Genomic DNA, 21,962 nt, shown 5'->3' on the forward strand with positions numbered 1-21,962 from the left:
CTTGTACTTGGTTGTACTTGGTTAAAATGCAAAGTTAAAAATTAAATTCCTAAGTAGATTAAACTGAAGAAAAGTTGTTTTTTTTAAATAGATTAAGATTTAATAGAGTGGTTAGCTCTGATGGTAACTTGGTGTTCAATGAATTATATTAATCCTCGCTTTGGTCGGTACCCAATATCGGTTCTATCATCAAGGTAAATTAACCAAGTCAACAAAGATATTTCAGTTTCGTTGATTTCGCTCGAAGCCCGAGCTTTGTCTAGTCACATGTCTATTTCCTTTTCTGACACCTATCAACATTGTGTCAGCCGTAAATCAGGTAATAAATCAAGTTTTAAACTAAATCTTTAACCTTGAAACCCAAGGTTTTTAGTACATCTTTTTATACGTGTGACTCACATTTAGTCCATTTAAATGTTCCATTTAGCTCCAAAACAATATTTCCCAGTTGCTTATTCAACTCCTCAATTTCAATATTATTCGATTCACGCGATTGTTTGGAAAACCTTTGAACTGCTAGCTTACTTGCAGAAAACAGAAGCTTTGAACTTGCAGGTCTGCCAATAACTTCCAATCCCCTTGCTAGTTGTTTCATTTTGTGCAATGCGGGGCTTGGCTAAATGTCAATTGGCCGCGATTCACCAGTGTAGAAAACTGGACGAAGTGATTGAGATATAAGTTAACAATACCCCAATCTTAATTCGACAATTGAGATGCTGCTCTGAGCGTCACACGTATGTAAAAAAAAGGGGTGTACTAAAAACCTTGGGTTTCAAGGTCACAGATTTAGTTTAAATTTTAATTTATTACTTGATTAATGACTGACACAATCTTGATAAGTGTCGACATATTGAAATAGACAAAGCTCGGGCTTCGAGCAATACTAACAATTGTGACATATCAGTATTTACTTGGTTAATTTACCACGGTGATAGAACCGATATTGGGTACGGGCAAAAATGAGGATAAAACTCACTCATTGAATAATAAACCTACCTTCAGAGTTAATCACTCAATTAGATCTTCATTTATTTGAAACAATTCTCTTCTGCTTTTATCTACTTATTAATTAAACTTCAATCCTTGTATTTTAAACAAGTACCACGCTCAACTACAAAAGATAATACATATTGCGCACGGGCGGCTGCAATAGTGGCGACAGAGATTAAAAGTAAATAAAAAACCCCCACCCAATAACATTGAGCGTTGTACTAATTTTCAAGAGAAATCTATTTTTTGTTTGAAAACCAATTTTTAAACTCGAGTTCGACGTCTTAACATCACGACCCGGAAGAGGAATTGTGGACTGCTGTCGGGATTCGACAACAACAACTGCCATCTTGGAACTATAAAGTGAGTACTCCCTAAAAATTCGAATAGCATAAATCAGGGCGTACATGTTTTTTTGATAATAAAATAGCGTTCAGAAACATCAGTATTTTAATTTGACTTAATTTGACTTAAACTCAAGCATTAAACCTCGAGTTTTTTTGCATTTATTGACGAGGGAATTAGAGTTTCAATCATATTTAAAAGCTGTTAACTAGAGTGTCGGAAAAATAGTTCAAGTTTCGAACAGAATTAGTGAAATATTTTGAATAACAACAGCTTTTAAATAAAATAAGGATGGCGCGGCACTCCTCAAAAAAGCTGTTACCGGAACCGTTTACTGGATCAAATGATTTTGAAAGTTACAATACACACTTTGAGCTCTTGTCACAACTTCAAAAGTGGCAAAGAAAAGAAACAGTAAACGGCGCCGAGACCGAAATTGATGAACGGCCGCATTATTTCGCGTTAAGGTTACAAAAGTCGGCTATTGATTTCTATCGTACACTTTCGGAGGACACTAGAAAAAGTTATGACGAGACCGTAAAGGCTTTTAGACAACATTATAATGAGAAACCAGTTGTGTTCCGGTGGAGGCTAGCTAGGAGAGTCCAGCAGCCTGGTGAAAAATTAACAGATTTTCTCGGTGATTTGCAAACTTTAGCCTTGAAAGCATACCCTCAGGAGTCTAATGAAATAAGATAACATCTCATTTTGAGAGGATTCCTCGAAGGCATAGAAAATAGTCAGGTGCGACTCGACCTGAAAAAGAAAATGCGTGACGCAGATATGACTATAGACAAAGCCTTAGAAAGAGCACAACATATTAAAACTGTCACGAGAATTGAGCTGGAGGATAATGAGGAACTAGTTTCTGCCATCCAGTCGAATGAAAACACTGAACTAGTTAATTCGATTAACCATTTAGTGCGAACACTGCTGACTAACGAATCTAACAGGCAAGTTAATCAAAAATTGATTTCGTCGCAAGGAGCGAGGCCAAAAGAGTTTCTGCGCGGAAGTGAGCGTAGTTCAAAAGAAGCCAGAGATAGAAATAGAAACTATAAAAGCTATAACAAAAATATCCCTGATAACAGACGAACCAGTTACGACAGTAGAGCGCGATTGCCAACAACAGGAGGCGAGAACAGAACCCGAGATCGGTCGCACGAGAGTCGTACCAAGCTGTCAAAGACAGCGGTGAGTTTTGAGGGAAGAAAATGTCGCCGTGGTGGTCAGGGAAATCAGACTAATAATAGGCGAGAGAATCAAAAGTTTTCATCGCAAGTAGCGCGGCCAAAAGAGTTTCTGCGCGGTAGTCAGCGAAGTTCAAGTGAGAACGAAGATAGAAATAGAAATACTAATAGCTATACTAAAAGCAGCGCTGAGCATAGACGAAACAATTACGAAAGTAGAGCGCGTTCGCTAACACCGGGAGGTGAGAACAGAAGCCGAGATCGATCGCACGAGAGTCGTGCCGAGCAGTCGAAGGCAGCGGTGAGTTTCGAGAAAGAAAAATGTCGCCGTTGCGGTCAGCGAAACCATGCATCAAGGGAATGCAAAAATTGTTTCGAATGCGGGAGCCCAAATCACTTCAAACGAAATTGTCCGTATTTAAACGAGAATTAGCTGGAAATGGCAGGGCTTCACTTTCAGCCGGCTACGTAAAAACCTTGCGTGGCGGAAAAAGCCCAGTGGAGGCGTTGTTCGCAAAAACAATGATAAAAGACAAATTGATAATGGCCTTAATTGATAGTGGAAGTAGTGTTAATATTATAAGCGACACACTCTACAAGCAATTGGGGGAACCGAGCCAGATCAGAAAGTGCAATAAAAATATAATAGCTGCCAATAACGGGAAAATGCCTATAATGGGGTCAACAGATATTCAAGTTCAACTTCAGAAATTTACATGTGAAATAACAGTCAAATTTCTAGTGACCAGAATTGTGATAACGCCTTGTTTATTAGGCATGGAATTCTTGTACAATTTTGACTGTATTTTAAATCTCAGAAAGAACGAACTTTTTTGCGGGGCGATTGGGAAAACATTACAATTGGCCCCATCCCAACGAAGTAATAGGAATCTGTTTTTAGTTGCTGCTGAGGATCAAGAATTACCTCGTCGCTGCGAGGGTTTCATTAAATGCAACATTATCGATGAAGAAGGTAACATAACACAGCAAACAGAAATTATAGTCGAACCTATGAAAGGGTTTGAAGACAAATCACACTTATTAATAGCGAGATCGCTGAATGACATGGTTGATGATGTCGTATGGGTTCGAGATCTGAACCCTACATTAGAATCAAAGAAAGTTTACAAAAATGCCAGAATCGCATGTGCGGAAAACATTGAAAAAATTTCAAGAGTACAACAAAATATCCCCGACAATAATAAAAAGCATAGGGACGAATTTGATTTCGACAAACACGTGAACTCAAGTTCAATGAGCTTGTCTTGTGAGGAAATGTCAAAACTGAGGTCACTTTGCACAAAATATAAAATGATATTTTCGCGAAACTCAAATGATATGGGATTTTGCGACCAAATTTATCATAAAATATAATTAAAAAATGATGCTGTGCCATTCAGACGTACATACGGCAGCATGAGTTTTGAGAAAAGAAAAGCCATGAAGAAAATTGTCGAAGACTTGGAACGAGATGACTTAGTCGAACCAACACACTCTGATTGGGCAGCACCATCATTACTGGTACCAAAAAAAGACGGAGCCTACCGTTTAGTTGTAGACTACCGTGGTCTAAACAAACAAATAGAGAAAACATGCTGGCCTTTACCGCGAATTAATAAGGTTATTGATTCACTGGAGGGAAACATGTACTTCTCAAACATTGATCTTCTGTCGGGATACTTTCAAATGGCGCTGGAAGAAGAGAGTCAAAATGTAACAGCTTTTATTACACCTTTGGGCCTATATAAGTGGAAGAGGCTCTCTATGGGACTAGCTTCTGCACCTGGAGCTTTTCAAAACCTAATGGAATTTATTTTTGCTGGTTTCTCTTACGAAGTAGCTTTAGTTTATCTAGACGACGTTATCGTCTTCGGAAGAAATTTTGAAGAACATCTTAAACGGTTAGAGCTGGTTTTCCAACGTTTATCGGAGAATGGATTAAAGATTAAAGGATCAAAATGCAATTTCTTTCAAAAGCGCGTCAGCTTTTTAGGACATATTATATCTGAGAGTGGTGTCGAGGTCGACCCAGAGAAAGTAAGAGCGGTAGAAAAAATGAAAGAACCATCATCCCTTAGAGACGTCAGGGCTTTTCTGGGCCTTGTGGGCTATTATCGAAAATTCATTCAGGGTTTCGGAAAAACAGCAGAACCTCTTTACAGGTTACTAAATAAATCAAATAAATTTGAATGGAGTACAGAGTGCACAAATGCGGTAGCAGAGTTGAAGAAAAAGCTTTTAGAAGCCCCAGTTTTAGGATATCCAAACGATAGGGATCAATATACATTAACTACCGATGCATCGTTGACAGGCATCGGAGCAATTCTTACACAAAAATAAGGAACTGAGGATAGAATTATTGCATATGCTAGCAAGACTTTGAGTAAAGTCAACGAAACTACTCAGCAACTAAGCGGGAATTATTCGCAATAGTTCATTTTACCCATTATTTTAAAAACTATTTACTTGGTCAGCATTTTTTAATTATAACGGACCACAGGGCTCTCGTGTGGATCTATAGTTTTAATGAATTAGACGGTATGGTCGCAAGATGGATAGAGAAACTTGGGCAATTTAATTTTGACATCAAACATAGAGCAGGCAAAAAATTCCACACGCTGACTGTTTTTCGCGCATAAACACAGAAGATGAGGAACAAACAGCTTTCGTTAACGCTATTGCGCTAGACGTAGAGCAAGACGATACCGACTCTAGTATTCGAGGTTGGCAGTTACACAAACCGCAGAGAGTAAAACTGCGAGATTCGCAGCAAAATGACAATATACTCAAAGAAGTATATTCATGGGTCATAAACAAAAAAAGACCCGAACCACGGCAAATGAGAAACGGAGCTTCAAAGGAGTTATGGAAATACTGGGTTCAGTAAAAAAATCTTTTTCTCATAGAAGGGATTTTGTATCCAAAACACCAAACAGAACCTAACTTTGAAACTAATTACCAAATGCTGGTACCCTGGGGTAGAGTGTCCAATGTTCTTGAGCTGTTGCATGATTCGCCTAGCGCAGGACACTTTGGTATAGAGAAAACGTACAAAAGAGCTTGCGAAAGGTTTTATTGGCCGTGCATGAGAAGGGACGTAAGAAACTGGATAGAGAGCTGTGACGTTTGCCTAAAAAGGAAAGGCACTAAGCAGAAACATCGGCATTCACTCTCAAAATGGAAACCTAGTCATCCATTTTGGCAAGTATCTCTTGATATCATGGGTCCACTTCCCGAGTCTCAGGGAAACAAGTACATTTTGCTTATGGGTGATCAATTCAGTAATTGGTATGAAGCTGTAGCGTTACCCAATCAAGAGGCAAAAACTGTGGCAAAAGCGTTTGTTGAACACTGGATAGTAAGATTCGGCTGTCCAGTCAATCTACACAGTGACCAAGGGTCAAGCTTCATGTCTAAATTGTTTCGTAGTCTTTGCAGTGAACTAGGAATTCAGAGGACATCAACCACATCCTACCACCCACAAGGGAACGCGATGATTGAACGACCCAAATCGAACAATAGAAGAATGCCTCTCCAAATATATAGGACAATACCAACACGAGTGGACTAATTTTCTACCTTTAGCGATGATGGCATATCGATCATCAATTCATAGTGTAACAAGATACATCCCAGCGTTTGTGGTACTGGGTTTTCCACTGTCGCTACCTATAGACTGCATCTATAGCACACCACAGACCACAATATATGCAACACCAAGTGACTATGTTTTCACGATGAAACAGAAACTACAGGAAACACACCAGTTGATGCGCGAGTATATGGATGTCAAACAAGAACGCCAGAAGTCGTATTATGATCGCAGTAAGTATGGGCCGTGCTATAAAATTGGCGAAGAAGTGTTAGTTTTCAACCCAACGGTTAAAAAAGGAGAAACAAGAAAATTTACTTCTTTCTTTAGAGGACCATACATAATTGTTGAAATTATAAACGATTTGAATTTCAAGGTAGAAGATAAAAAGACGAGGAAAGCTATCAAGGTCCATTATGACCGACTGAAAAAACATAAAACACGAGAAAAACCATTCACGCCTGAGCCTCAGGCGAAACGAAAAACAACCAGTAAGGAGCAAAAGAATAGCAATTTGAACAGCTCAGACGATGGCGATATAATTGAAATAGAATCATCAACAGACAGTGAAAGCAATCTAATTACAGAAAATCAATCCGAAGCTGAGGATGCTAGCGATTCACTAAATGTTACAAATGAAACGCCTGAGAATGAAGCTAAAGAATCAGAGCAAGAAACCTCTAAAGGGCAAGAGAAGGCACAAAATGTTCCCGAGGGTGGAGGTGCAACTTCATCAAAAGCTACCGAGTACACTGAAAAAAATCAGCAGAAACAAAAATTCCAAAACCGGAAAAAAAGCAACAGGAATCTAGTAGTAAAACAAAAAGTACTGAAGAAAAGATTAATAGTAATGCCAGGGCACCAAAATTGGCTACAGAGTCTAGCAGTCGATTAAAATCGGTGCCTGAGAGATTAAAAATTACTTTACTGAGCAAGATGAGGAGTACTTTAGCAGCCAGGAAACTGATGATGTTTTTGTTTCAGGAAAATCCAGAAAGAAATAATGGAACCGAAAAGAAAGACGAGTTCGTCTGGAGCATCGTGTGATGGAATATCACTATGTTTGTATCTGGCATTGCTAGCCGTTTTTGCTTCTCCTTCACTTTGTATTAAATTATACGGCTATGATTTTGACAATATCGTATCAACAAAAATATATTCTTTGGATTACAGTACAAACTGTGATAACAAAATTCGAGTATCGAAAACAATAGAAGAAGGTAGTTTGATATATGCTGAGGTTCAGCCCGAGATAAAATTAAGATTTTGCATGTATGAAGCGGCATATAATGTGTCTGCACTTAAAAATAGCAATGTATATGACGATGTTGTCTTTATTACCAAAAACTCAAGACTCTTAAAATCCATATATCCATTAAACGAAGGAACCTGTAGGAGCATTTGGCAAAACAAAAACTTTGCTTTACCAGGTTTTGGAGATAAAACCTTTAAAGTCAACAATTCAGTAACGGAAAAGATTTTACAACGAGCAAGTGAAACTACGTATGCCGAGGAGCATAGCCAGAGCTTCATAAAAAAAAATAATCGTGAAGGTGCTATGTATGCTGAGTCTGTAGAGTGGGTTTCAACTACAGGAGTAAAACTTATTGGAAATGTGATGATCAATGCAAAACTTTACATCGAAACAATTTGGGGAAAGCTGATACAAAGAAACTTCTTAAGCTTTAAGGTTCCCTAGGTTTCTCGAAAACTGTTTTTATCAAAACCACAAATTTTGAAGACGATTTAGTAAACTATTTTTTTTGAAAATTGAGGTGAGCAAACATGTCAAACGATCAAACACTTTAATAGGGAGGACCCTGTAAAAATTTTTGATAACAACAAGACCACTTTTATCAGCGGAAAAATATTACACAAAAACAAATATGAAGATTTTGCATTAGAAATCTTAGAGGAAAAAGCAATTAGTTTGTGTGGACAGCAGGTGAAAACAACTGGAGTTCCAGGTGTTTTTTCCTCCGAGGAAAGTTCAGAACTGAAAACTGGTAATCTTAAAATAACCATGGAAATGTTTCTTTCAAGCGTTGTTGACACCTTGAATTTCGAACTTCTCAAGGAGAGAGAAATTTTTTTGTGAAAATTAGAACATTCCAATGCGAGATTCAACGACTAAAAATTCAAACTATGATTGAAATATCAAAAAACATTGTTAGTCTATCGGTAACGCTCTTCGAGAAAGGAACTCACGTCGAAAGAGCAGGATCTGTGTTATATGTTCATAAATGTGCAAAGATGGTAGCAACAATAACTAAACTTCTTTTTTGCACAGAAGAAGTTCCTGTGTTAGTAGAGGGTCAGAATTTTTCTTCTATTTGATATATGGACCCTATTACAAAAATTTTGTAGCTTAATTATACAATCGCTGCATGCAACCCGCTGTGCCAAATGTTGTGAAATTAGAAGACGGCAGTTTTCAACAATAAGGAGAAACACAGAAGAAATTCAATCGTGAGATATATCAGTGTTGGATGAATAATAACTTAAACGTAAGTGATGAAAACCTGCATCGCAGCCTTTTCTCCATATCAGACGTAAAACAGAGTCAAATTGCTCGAACAATGCGCCATAATAGTAAAGGAATTATCAGTCGGGAAGCATTCCGAGATTCGGATGGAAAATACAGTCATGAAAATTTTATTCATTGGAACGCTCAGTTCCAAAAACAATTTTTTCTAACAAATGAAATAACAATTTTTCGTAACTTAAAAATTGAAAGCTTATACGTTTGGTTAAAAGCTAAGGATATTGCTGTGTCAGTCTTAACAGTTTACCTCATATTCCAAGTAGTGAAAAACTTTCCTAAATTGTTCATCTATTTAGGATTAGTCATTAATGGAGCCTCCTGGCAACAACTGTTGCGGAATCTCGACCCTGTAACGGGAACACGCATGTATAATCAACTACTCAAATTAATTAATGAGCGTCGAGAAGAAAAGAAAATGATTGAAGAGAAAGAGTCCTTGAAAGAGTCGGTTGTGTAAAAAAAATGAAAATGGGTTGTCTTGAGTTCAAGACCCCCCAAAAAAAGAATTAAAATGACTTGTCTTGAGTTCAGGACGGGATAAAAATGAAAATGACTTGTCTTGAGTTCAAGACCAAAAAAAAATTAAAATTAGTTGTCTTGAGTTCAAGACCAAAAAAAATGAAAAAGAGTTGTCTTGAGGTCAAGACAATTAAAAATAAGGGAGAAGTCTTGAGATCAAGACTGAAAATATTGAGAAACTTTAGAAGCAAAAATGGTTTTTTATTAAACATAGCAGGCAGTGAGACCCCACAAACTGGTGAATATGTGTACTATATGCCAGAGTTGTGGAAAGTTATTTCGGAGATTTCCACGGGAGTGTACCGAGTGGAATCTTGTCTGTCACGGACCCGGAAGGTGTCTACACTAGAACTTCTGGCACCCGCCAATATTCGGTCCCGAGCTCTGCAGACTGAAGTGGAACTGCAAAGCCAGTGCGCGCAGTTAGAGAAATTGAAGAGTACAAACTCTTTACTCCAAAAAGATCTTGTCGAGCTTCGACAAAAACTAGACAGACATTGCGACAAAGCCAAGAGGCAACAAGAGAAGCATTGGGAAAACTGAGCGCCGAGTGTGGGGCGCTAAGAGATAACCTAAAGGCGGCGGCGGCAGCTAGAAATGCCGAACAAAAGCAGTCAATCGACTTACTTAAGCAGGAGTTGGCCGATCTAAAAGTCAATACTGATAAAAAAGAGCGAAGCCCTGGAGAAAGAGAATGACCAATTGAGGTCAGAGCTTCAGCAGTTGGAAAACTATAACCAGTACTTGGCGAGTGAGTGCCGAAGGAAAGACACTATAATTGATAGACAAAAGCATTCTTTGAAGAACGAGAGAGCCAAAACGAAGGCCACAGAGAAGTGTTTATTCGAGATTCGAAATAAAAATGTACTGAATCGGCCTGCGACATTGTACGAGATTTTGTTGGTAAAAAGTTCTGCTTCAAAAGATCAGATCAAAAAACACTACCACAAAATGAGCTTGTTGAATCACCCTGATGCTGATGGAGATGAGGAGTTTTTCAAGACCGTTAATCGAGCATACCAAATACTGATGAACGATGGGGCGCGAGAAGCGTACAACAATTTCGGGCTGGACGAGGCAGAGAAACTCATGAATGACGAAAAATGATACCTAAACTTTTTATATGAAAAGTACAAACTTTTTGTATTTTAAAACGCTTATGTATCGAGAGCTGTAAAATTTGTTTGATTTTATGTGAGTGAGTGGCACACTCTATTCTTATTGAGAGGGGGGCAGAGTGAGTGTCACACGTATTTAAAAAAAGGGGTGTACTAAAAACCTTGGGTTTCAAGGTCAAAGATTTAGTTTAAATTTTAATTTATTACTTGATTAATGACTGACACAATCTTGATAGGTGTCGACATATTGAAATAGACAAAGCTCGGGCTTCGAGCAATACTAACAATTGTGACATATCAGTATTTACTTGGTTAATTTACCACGGTGATAGAACCGATATTGGGTACGGGCAAAACTGAGGATAAAACTCACTCATTGAATAATAAACCTACCTTCAGAGTTAATCACTCAATTAGATCTTCATTTATTTGAAACAATTCTCTTCTGCTTTTATCTACTTATTAATTAAACTTCAATCCTTGTATTTTAAACAAGTACCACGCTCAACTACAAAAGATAATACATATTGCGCACGGGCGGCTGCTATACTGCGGCCACTCCCGAAACTCCCTTATCAATACTATTATGGCCCGCATGAAAAATGGGTGATTGGTATTTTGCTCCTGACGAATACTGTTCGACTGTTTGTCCCAAATCAATAATTGTGGCAGAGGGATAAGAATGAATCCCAGTATCATAAGAAATATCAGATTGTCGTATTTTTTGTATGTTCTGTATCATCAGTTCTTCACTCTTGTTTCAGTCTGTGATGTCGACATGTCTGCTGGCCGAGAGTACAATGAGAGTGCTCGGGCAAGATGTAAAAGGTTGCTAACAGGAAAATTTTCAAAGCTCAAAAGTGCCCTTCATGTCAGTCAAAAGTTTGCGTTCTGGAGCCGAGAGGAGTTTATTGAAAGTCTTCTTGAAATTAATAGGCTATCCTGCCTGCTTGTGTCTGAAACTAGAAGTCAGCTAATGTTCTCAATATTACCAGGTGGGGCCTTTTTTATTAAGTATTCTTCCTTACAATATCTAATAGCTTCCAAATACTATCGCTAACAAAATAAAACGAACAAAATGAAATTTTACATAGTAATATGCCTATTTTGAAGCTATTTTGCTCATCAAGTTGTTTAATTCCCGGATATAACGCGGGACTCAACGTACTGCTGCCTACAGAAAGCTGGCCAAGTTCTGTTTCAGTTTTCTCTGTAAGTAGGATCGATATTTTTTAAAATTGGAATCTAATAACTTTTGATGACTGTGTCGATTAATGCAAAAAGCGAAATAAACGACCAAAATAATGCTGATAATTTGCTTCAAAAACAAGAAATTCGCCGTGCCATGCAAAACTGCACTTTTTGCGTTCACTTTTGTCAATGATTTACTTGCCCGCAACTTTTAAAATAGGGGCGCAAATGCCGAGTGTATTCAGCCCTTTTTGTTCAATGATTGCTCTCAAACGCAGTGCGTAGCCATTATATTAGTCCTGCCCGTCTGTGTTAATGAAAGTTGTCGTCGGACCAATTTTTTGTGGCTTTTCGTTTTGAGGAACGGTATTAACTGATAAAGCCCTGGGGCATGAAGTTTCTGAGCAATTCTCCTGGAGCCGTACTAGTCTCTAAGTATATTTATATACTTCTACAATTTTTTAAGCAGTTATCTAATTCGTACATCATCGAAAATTTTGATATTGAGAACCTATTTCTTGAATCTCACTTCTTTCTCCCGTTTGAGGTCTTCCTGGGTCATCGCTATGAGATATGCTTTTTCTGAAACCCTCAGACAGTACTTATCAAGCAAGTTTTTCGAATTTATGAGAGTCCGCATATTTTTGAAAATAGTTTAGCATTAATCTTGGTCCTGTTAAACATATAAGTGTCATTCGCAAAATTAGACACTTAAAATTTATCATCTTTGACATAAATTACTGTTTGAGCAATAGTCATTGCCTTTTATATCCAGAGGATTATATTAGTTTGATCTCATAGCTCATTGCCTGAGTTAAAACAAACAGAAAACAACAATTTGTCCCCTCTCACTGGGTCACAAAGTTCATTAAAATTCCCCCACCAATTTAGCATACAAAATCGGGTATTTTTAACTTTTATCTCAATCACTTCGTCCAGTTTTCTACACTGGTGAGTCGCGGCCAATTGACATTTAGTCAAGCCCCGCATTGCACAAAATGAAACAACTAGCAAGGGGATTTGGGACCACTTCCAGCCTCATCACGCGGTAACAGTGCGCGAAATATACCGCGAGGTCGTCACTTGGAAGCCCTCGTTCTTCACGCTCGGTAAGAACAAGACAGGGGAACAGTTCGCCGAAGCCCTTCACAGTGTCCTCTCCCCGATTGCCGTAAACACGGATAGATCCGATATATCTCTGACCCTCTGTATGATACTTCCGCACCTAACCCTCAGTCGAACAAAGAACACGGACGATGGATCGAACAATAAGACCATCAAGCGTAGACTGCAAGCATGGTACAGCTGCAACTTCTCAGAACTGTTCTGTGAAGCGAAGGCAATCCAAATGAGAATGAATTCAAGGAACAAACAGCAGCACTCTGACCTCAAGATGTTCAACGATTTCATGTCTCGTGGTAAGATCAGTAATGCTATTCGCGTTCTTTCGGATGAGCACAAAGGCGGCGTGCTCGCACCTACCGATCTCATAGACGGTAGATCGGTCCTCGAGATTTTACGCGACAAACATCCTGAAGGTCAACCCTTGGAGCCCAACTGCATTCAGAGCGAACATCCACGCACGCTTCCTTGCCACCCTGCTGTCTTCGACAAAATCAGTGCCAGGCTCGTCCGAAAGCATGCAATGAAGACTCATGGCAGTGCCGGGCCTTCAGGTCTCGATGCCGATGACTGGCGTAGACTACTTTCTGCTTTCGGGCAAACCTCCACGAACCTGTGCAAGCTTGTTGCTAAGTTTGCTAAGAGGCTGGCCACGTCCGTAATACCACCGGATGATTTGATTACATACAATGGTTGTCGACTAGTGGCTCTGGATAAATGTCCAGGTGTGAGACCTATTGGTATTGGTGAAGTAATGCGTCGCATCACCGGACGCATAATCGTCGACTGCATCAGGCAAGATCTAACATCCCTCGGTGGAAACATGCAACTGTGCCTGGGCCAGAAATGTGGCATAGAAAATGCCATACATTCGCTTCGCCACAGTTTTGATGATCTCGAAAACGAAGCAATTCTTCTAATTGATGCCAAAAACGCTTTAACGTGCTCAATAGACGAACAGCTTTAGAGAACGTGAAAGCCTTATGCCCATCTTTGCATGTTGCCTTACAGAATTCCTATAGCCACCCGTTTCATCTCTACATCGGTAAGTCGACCATACTGTCTCAGGAAGGTACGACACAAGGCGATCCCCTTGCGATGGCAATGTATGGAATCGCAATCCTACCCCTAATAACGAGACTTCATAATGACTCTTTGACACAAAAATGGTATGCTGATGATGGTAGCGTCGTCGGTAAGTTAGAAGATATCAGGGCACTCTTCGACAAGCTCACTGAGCTCGGTCCCAAGTATGGGTATCTTGTCAATCCTCCGAAGTGTCAGTTGATAATTAAGCCAGGAGGCGAGCGCCAAGCGTCAACTGTTTTTGCAGGCACAAATGTGGAAATCACGCAGGGCGCTCGAGTCCTGGGATCAGTTATCGGAAGCTCTGAGGCCAGTAAAAATTTCCTGAAAGATGCAGAAACTAAATACACAAAAAGTTTAGACAGACTTGGTCAATTTGCTCTCACCTCTCCCCAGAATGCCTATGCATGTTTGACGAAGGGGGTTCAACTTCCGGTTTTTACTGTGCTGAGTCATGGGACAATTAAAATTGTAGCCAAAATGAAAGAATAGGGAGGATTATTGAAAGGTTTTGACAGACCTGCAGGTTACTATCTGCAAGTACAGCTAACCGTTTATAGGTCTTCCAAAGATTATAGAAACCCACAAATCTTCCGAAAACTAGAGTAATTTTTCTGAAGCCAATTTAATTTTTGAAAAAAGGGCCGTGTACACCATCCGGCAACGATGGATGTAGGTCGGAACATAAGGGATGATGAGTATCACTTAGCCGGATGCTGCACTCCAAGCTGTTCCCCTCCAGACAGTGTACAGACGGCCCAGTCACAAAAATAACTAACAAGTGCAGAGGAAAGCACCTATTTATAAATAGGACACATAGGGAACTTTAAGCAAAGGAATAAAGTTAAGCAGCCAAAAACTCAGTGCAGCCTTCCCTCCTCCACGACGGCGCTAATCGAAGTCTCGCTGAGAACACGAGGCTTGAGGGCGCAGCTAGAGAACACAGCTCCTCAGAAGTGCGAAGCTGATTTTCGTTCGGATGTAACTTAGTGTCGGCATACGGCTCTCCGCGTTTTTCGCTGATCTTGGTTGCGAGTTGTTTCATAGCGCGCGCTGCTGATGGCCCAGCACCGCCCGAGCAAGCAAAAACCAGTGCGTTGAAACTGCTGTGTTCGGTTTCGCGGATTCGCTCTTCGTACTTAATTCGCCTGATGCTCTCGTGATATTTGTATGCATCTTTTATGGTCTTAGGGAAGCTCTTCGCGTGAGGGTTGAAAATCTTCACATCGAAGAAAGTGCGATTAAAGCGGGAGCACCACAGACCGTTTGCCTTGATGTCCAAGAGCATTCCTAAATGAGGGTGAAACAATAAACAGCTTTAAGGCACAAGAATCGATATAATTATACAAAGTGTAATTAAGGGCACTGATTTTCTTATTTATGAGGCGATTACAGCTGGTGGGTATAACTTTGGGAACAATCAAATTATTTGGGCTAATTTCAACAATAGTGAGCTGAATGAGGAATTTCCAATGCGCTATGAAAGTTTCAATACTACTACGGTGATCATTGAAGCCAGCAATTACTACAAGTGTTCAGTTTCTGATTTGGGTATTGATTGATAACATCACAGGGATCTAGCATTTTAGCACCTCGATATGAGTGTACACTACCTTGTACTTGACCCTCATCTATATATTTGGTACGAGAAGTACCCAATACCCAGTCCGAGCAGCTGGAGGGAAGAGGGTTGGCATCAAAACGTCCCATTCACGGAGCCTGCTAACATTCAAAACACAAGAAATTGCTCTAAAAATGAAATCAGTTAGAAGGGTACAACCTGATGTGATGAAGGAAGATGGTTGGCATCAAAACATCCCATTCACGGAGCCTGCTAGCATTAAAAAAAACAAGAAATGTTAGAATATCGATCAAACTATAGTCTTAAACTTAGTGAGAATTAGAAAGAAAGTTTGACTTACCAGATTAGAAAGACAAGCAATATGACTTGGATCAAAGAAATTATATAAATGAATCGTCAAGAAATGGTGCTGAGAATCAATATTGGGTTCAAATTGGTGAATCTAGATAACTATTATTAGAGTTAGATTAAGTGATGTAAAATCTTCCCAGCATATATTAAATGATGATGATATCTCCGGAAGTGTGAATGAATTCTTAGAAAAGTGCAAATGCATTCCATTTATGGTTCCCTTTGCGACTGATTTGCAGAAGCAAACCATATTGGGTAACCCTTGCGACCCCCACTATAAGTCACGGTGCTAAGATTAGTTTTGTATCTTGACTTTTTCACACTGATAATGGGTATATATACAGCTGATTTTCCTTTTTCATCCCCAAATTCGAATCACCATCTTGATCTAATAATCAGATCTCTCCTGTAAATCTCTAAATTCTTCTGTAAAATACCATTTTGTTATTCTCTCATTTTTGAGAAATTAATTCTTTTATTTAGTTAAGAACGCATTTTATTCCGCTTGCGAAAGTCCATAACCCAACAGGTTATGGGCCCAGCAATTTTCTAAGTCATAAAATTAATTTCCAAAACAAAACTAATTTGTTGTTGGCAGTCATAATCCTTTTCTGCTTAGTACCTTTTCTTTTCACAACTGTTTTGCCTGCTCAAACTTCAATGGATCAACAGACAGTGAAGCTGCTGACCTACACAGGAAAGGCACAGGACTTTCCAATCTGGAGCACAAGATTTGTGGCGATGATGCAGAGGAAGGGACTCTACAAATAACTACTGGGGACAGAGGAGCAACCCAATGAGCCTGCGCCACTGGCAAATGGGGCAACCAATGATGAGAAGAAGAACCACAAGGTGCTGAAGGATGCATATGAGAAGGAAGTTGCAGACATCAAGGAGAAACGGAACAATGTTTGGTGCCATTTGGCACTGACTCTAGATGCAACAACCGTCATGCTGATGAGACATGACTGTGTGGGAGATGACGGCATTGGAGATGAAGCAACGGCTTGGAAGCTTTTGCAAGAGAGATTTCAGAGTGTGGAGACGCCGACAGTGGTGACTTTAGTGGTACAGCTTGCTCGACTGCAGCTCGAGGATTCTGAGGATTTGGACAGCTTCTTCATCGGAGGACAGGAGTTGCTCACAAGGCTACAAGAAGCAGGGGAAGCAGTCTCAGAGACCCTCTTCAACGCCTTGGTCTTCAATGGTCTGCCAATGAGGTATGAAAGTTTTGTTATACAGGAAAGCTTAACCCGGCAACGAACTTCACAGAGTTGAGGAAAAGGCTGCAGAACTTTCATGAGAGCACGGTGCAGAGACACAAGGGACAAAGTGGTTCAGTGGCACTGGCAGTGAAGCGTGACTTCAAGAAGGGACCCAAGAAAGGAAACTGCTTTGTGTGTGGGATCCCTTGACACTTTGCCAAGGACTGCAGGAAAAAGGAGACAGCACAATGCAGCAAGTGTGGTGAGAAGGGTCACCTAGACAGGGCATGCAAGAGACAAAGAGATGGAGGCAATCATGAGTCAGTGGCAATGGGTCCAACATTGGCTACACCAGATGAGGAATGCTGGGCAGCTCTTACCCAGTGGAAGACAGCAGGCATGCTAGTGGACAGTGGTTGTACAGATCACATAGTGACGAACATCGATGCGTTCCTGGACTTTGTGATCATTCAATCAGTGGTCAGAAATCCCAACGGAGAGGCTTCCAGAGTGGTGGGCAGAGGCTGTGTGAGGATCAGCATACCCTCAAACAAAGGGGAATTCCAATGCGAACTCAAAAATGTTCTGTGTGTGCCGGACTATTCTTCAAACCTCCTATCAGTCTCAAGATGCACGGAGTGGGGACATAGCTTCACTTTCGAGAGAGGAAACAGCTGCATGAAACTCCAGAAGGGAACTCGGGTAAAACTAACACAAGAAATTAATTTGTTTTACTTACCCTGCAGCGTTCTAGAATTCAAGTTGAGTTCCAACAGCGTGAAACTTGACAGTGCAAGGAAGTGGCACAGACGATTGGGTCATTTGAATCAAGCGGATGTGGTCAGGAATGCACCAGAGACAGTGGGGGAACTCGATGATGTATGCAATGTGTGTGCATTGGCCAAGATTACAAAGACTCCAGTACCAAGAGTGGCAGAGACCCAAGCAGAAGAGAGGCTGGAGAGGGTGTTCACAGACGTGATGGGACCTTTCAGAGTAGAGTCACTGTCAGGGTTCCGGTTCTGCATAGTGTTTGCAGACCAGTACACGAAGTTTGTGTTTGTGGACTTGCTTAAGGCAAAGAGTGAAGCACTGGCCAGCCTGAAGGAATTTGTTATCAGTGTGGGGACGCCCAAGAAGCTAAGGCAAGACAATGCGAAGGAGTTTCTCTCAGAGCAGTTCAAGACGTACTGCTTAGATGCAGGCATTCTACAGGAAAAGACCATACCAGAGACACCACAACAGAATGGGTTAGCTGAGAGGTGCAACAGGACACTGCTGGAGATGGCAAGATGTTTGCTCATTGACTCAGGACTTCCCAAGATGTGGGGAGCAGCAATTCTTCACGCAGCAAGGATCAGAAAATTGGTTGTGAGACGAGGAGAAGAAAAATGCCCAGCAGAGCTGATGAGAGGTATAAAACCTAAGCTTTCAATTAGTAAATTATCTATTTTTGGTTGCACAGTCTTCATGAGGAAGAGGGACAGAGAAGTCAGCAAACTTGAACCCAAGGCACTGGAAGGAAAGTTTGTGGGTTACACTGAAGGAGAAAACGGATACCTGGTGTACATACCCAACACACGCAGGGTGATGGCAGTTCGAGATGTGATCATCAAGGAGTCTGAAGTGGGCTCAATCCCTGACAACAAAGAAACGGCTGACCTACTAGATGATGGGTCGGAACTGGGAATCTGGCACCCAGATGATGGTCATCAAGATGATGACAACAGAGAACGACAGGACACATCTACTGCAATAAAGGAGGAGTGGCATGACGCAGGGAGCGTGAATACTCAAGAAACAACACTGCGACAAGAGTCCTCGGATGTTGGAGAAACAGCACTAGATGACGGATCTACTGCAACCAGAGGGAGTCACAGAGACTCAGAGTCACTGGAAGACAGTGACACAGAAGACTTCTCACAGTTAGAGACAGTTGGATTCAATGAAGATGCACTGGAACACGCGGACAGAGCAGAGCCCAGACGAGGGACACGAGCAAGGAATGTTCCGCAATTTTTTGGAGAAGTCAGGACCCATCTTGCTGTGACTGAGGGCGACTATGTGGAACCCAAAACAGTCTACGAAGCCAAGCAAGGTGACGATTGGGACCATTGGCACCGGGCAATGAAGGACGAGGTCAAGGCACTCCAAGACAACGAGACTTGGAACCTAGTGAGACCACCCACAGACAGGGACGTCATACCGGGCAAATGGGTCTACAAAGTGAAATTGGGACCCAGTGGTCAAGTGGACAAATACAAAGCGCGCTATGTGGCGAAAGGCTTCAAACAAGTGGAAGGACTGGACTACTTTGAGACTTTTGCGCCTACCTGTAAGCCAGAGACATTCAGGATTCTACTTCAGCTATCAGCGAAGCAGGGCCATGTGATGCACCAATTTGATGTCAAGACTGCTTTCCTGCACTCACCAATCGAGGAAGAAGTGTATCTGGAACAGCCACAGGAGTTTGTAAAACGCGGATCAGATGGGGAGAAGTTAGTATGTCGACTAAATAAATCAATTTATGGTTTGAAACAGGCTGCTAACAACTGATACAAAGAGCTGGCAAACTTCCTACTGAGACAGGGGTTCACCAGAAGCAGGAACGATCACTGCTTGTTCGCAAGATCAGAGGCAGAGGATCACACCTTCATCTTGGTCTGGGTTGACGACATCATAGTAGAATCAAGAAGTATGACAGTGGTCTCTGACGTCAAGAAAGCACTAGAAGCAACCTTTCACATGGAAGACAGAGGGAGACTACACTGGTTTCTGGGTCTTAGAATCAGACGATAAGAGGGCAAAGTCACAGTCGACCAAGAACGCTACATAGAAACAATGCTTGAGCTGTTTCAAATGGATCAATGCAAACCCTCAAGAACTCCAGCTGATTTGAATTTGAAACTTCAGACAGCACAGAACGGAGACGAAGAAGTGGACCAGAGGGTCTACAGAAGCTTGGTTGGATCACTTCTGTATCTGGCCAAACAGACGAGGCCAGACATCGTGTTCACAGTCAACATTCTGTCCTGACACATGAATGCGCCTACCAATCAACACTGGATGTGCGGAAAACGACTTCTGCGATATCTTCAAGGTTCAAAAGGTTTAAAACTTACTTACACAAAAGAGGCTAGTTATGATTTAGTGGGGGAAAGTGATGCAGACTGGTCTGGAGACGTGAACAACAGAAAATCAACAACGGGCTATTACTTCAAGCTCAACGGACGTGGCGCAGCACTCAGCTGGGGTGTCAAGAAGCAGGCCACAGTTGCTCTTTCTTCATCAGAAGCAGAATATCAGGGCATGGCAGCAGCAGTTCAGGAAGCACTCTACCTGAAACAACTTCTAGAGGATTTTGGCATCCAACAGAAACGTCCAATAGCAATTGGAGAAGACAACCAAAGTTGTATCAGACTCTGCCAAAACCCAGTCATGCACAAAAGGAGCAACCACATCGAAACAAAGTTTCATTTCATTCGTGACAAGACTGAGGATGGGACTATTTCAATTCATTACGTCCCTACAGACAAAATGGCAGCGGACATCTTCACAAAGTCCTTACCCGTTTCGAAAGTGGAAACATTCTGAGCAGTTTTGATGGGAGCAGACTCTACGCAATCAGCTCAAGTCTGAGTGGGGGTGTTAGAATATCGATCAAACTATGGTCTTAAACTTAGTGAGAATTAGAAAGAAAGTTTGACTTACCAGATTAGAAAGACAAGCAATATGACTTCGATCAAAGAAATTATATAAATGAATCGTCAAGAAATGGTGCTGAGAATCAATATTCGGTTCAAATTGGTGAATCTAGATAACTATTATTAGAGTTAGATTAAGTGATGTAAAATCTTCCCAGCATGTATTAAATGATGATGATATCTCCGGAAGTGTGAATGATTTCTTAGAAAAGTGCAAATGCATTCCATTTATGGTTCCCTTTGCGACTGATTTGCAGAAGCAAACCATATTGGGTAACCCTTGCGACCCCCACTATAAATCACGGTGCTAAGATTAGTTTTGTATCTTGACTTTTTCACACTGATAATGGGTATATATACAGCTGATTTTTGAGTCCTTTTTCATCCCCAAATTCAAATCACCATCTTGATCTAATAATCAGATCTCTCCTGTAAATCTCTAAATTCTTCTGTAAAATATCATTTTGTTATTCTCTCATTTTTGAGAAATTAATTCTTTTATTTAGTTAAAAACGCCTTTTATTCCGCTTGCGAAAGTCCATAACCCAACAAGAAATTGTTCTAAAAAAGAAATCAGTTGGAATGATACGACCTGATGTCATGAGTCGGGGTGGGAGATTGGTTCACTCGCTTACGGCTGGGGTGACGAGGCTTGGAAAGGTGTAGGGTTGATTCAGCCCAGCGCGCATACGTATTTGAAAATACAGCGGAGGTACATTTGTTCGGGGGTTCTATTTAAAAAGTTTATCGCAACAATTTATTGCTATTTAATTAGTTTATCACAACAATAAGGCTATTAATTGGTTTAGTTGGCTATTTAGTTGGCTTTTAATTAGTTGGCTATTAATTGGCAAATAGCCCATTTAATTGGTTTTTTTGTAAATGCTGCCATTTTCTGTCCTCGGCTGCTGCTAGCGCGATACCAGACTTCCTCACTGCATCTTAAAGTAGAATGGGTTGCAGCTTTGAGGTAATAGTAGCATCCAGTGCTGCCAGTTGAATAGCATTGAGACTAGGAAAAAAGGTATCTCATGGCCTACTGGAATTGGTTTTGGGCGATAGCGTCTTCTGTAGGTGGTTTGCTGGGATGCAGTGCACTATATTTTTTTCTATTTGATCATGAGACATCACGTGACCTCGACAATTGCGAGACAGCGTGATTTCCGAGAACATCTAACGTACCAGACTTAGATTTTTGGCTTTTCTCTGTATAATACTCTTGTACGCCTATTCAATGTTTTAATGCAGACCGACTTCAATTGATCGCTCTCTCACTCGACTCCAGCTTCAGTCTTTTTTAAATAAGAAGACACGCTTGGTGCCATACGTCTTTGATTAACATGTTACCAATGATGTTCTCAATTTAATCGTCCGTTTTAAGCCGAATGCGTTGACAAAATCAATTTTTTTAGATGTTATTTC

At 40.7% G+C, this 21,962-nt stretch overlaps 1 protein-coding gene across 2 annotated transcripts in view; it reads left to right on the top strand.

The window, feature by feature from the left end:
• The first annotated feature begins 252 nt into the window (after positions 1 to 252).
• LOC142344105 (RING finger protein 141-like) overlaps positions 253 to 21,962 on the top strand; it is a 28,246-nt gene continuing 6,536 nt past the window's right edge. Inside the window, exons 1-2 of one of the 2 annotated variants that reach the window (XM_075395594.1) lie at positions 253 to 319; positions 11,064 to 11,294. In XM_075395594.1, coding sequence (XP_075251709.1) covers positions 268 to 319; positions 11,064 to 11,294 — 283 coding nt within the window. In that variant the 5' untranslated portion in view covers positions 253 to 267. Of the gene's footprint in view, positions 320 to 10,886; positions 10,906 to 11,063; positions 11,295 to 21,962 lie in introns of those variants that run through there. The other variant, XM_075395595.1, reaches the window with a different exon arrangement.

This window comes from Convolutriloba macropyga, chromosome 8, assembly GCF_964194025.1.
Source record: "Convolutriloba macropyga chromosome 8, txConMacr16.3, whole genome shotgun sequence".
Classification (NCBI taxonomy): domain Eukaryota; kingdom Metazoa; phylum Xenacoelomorpha; order Acoela; family Convolutidae; genus Convolutriloba; species Convolutriloba macropyga.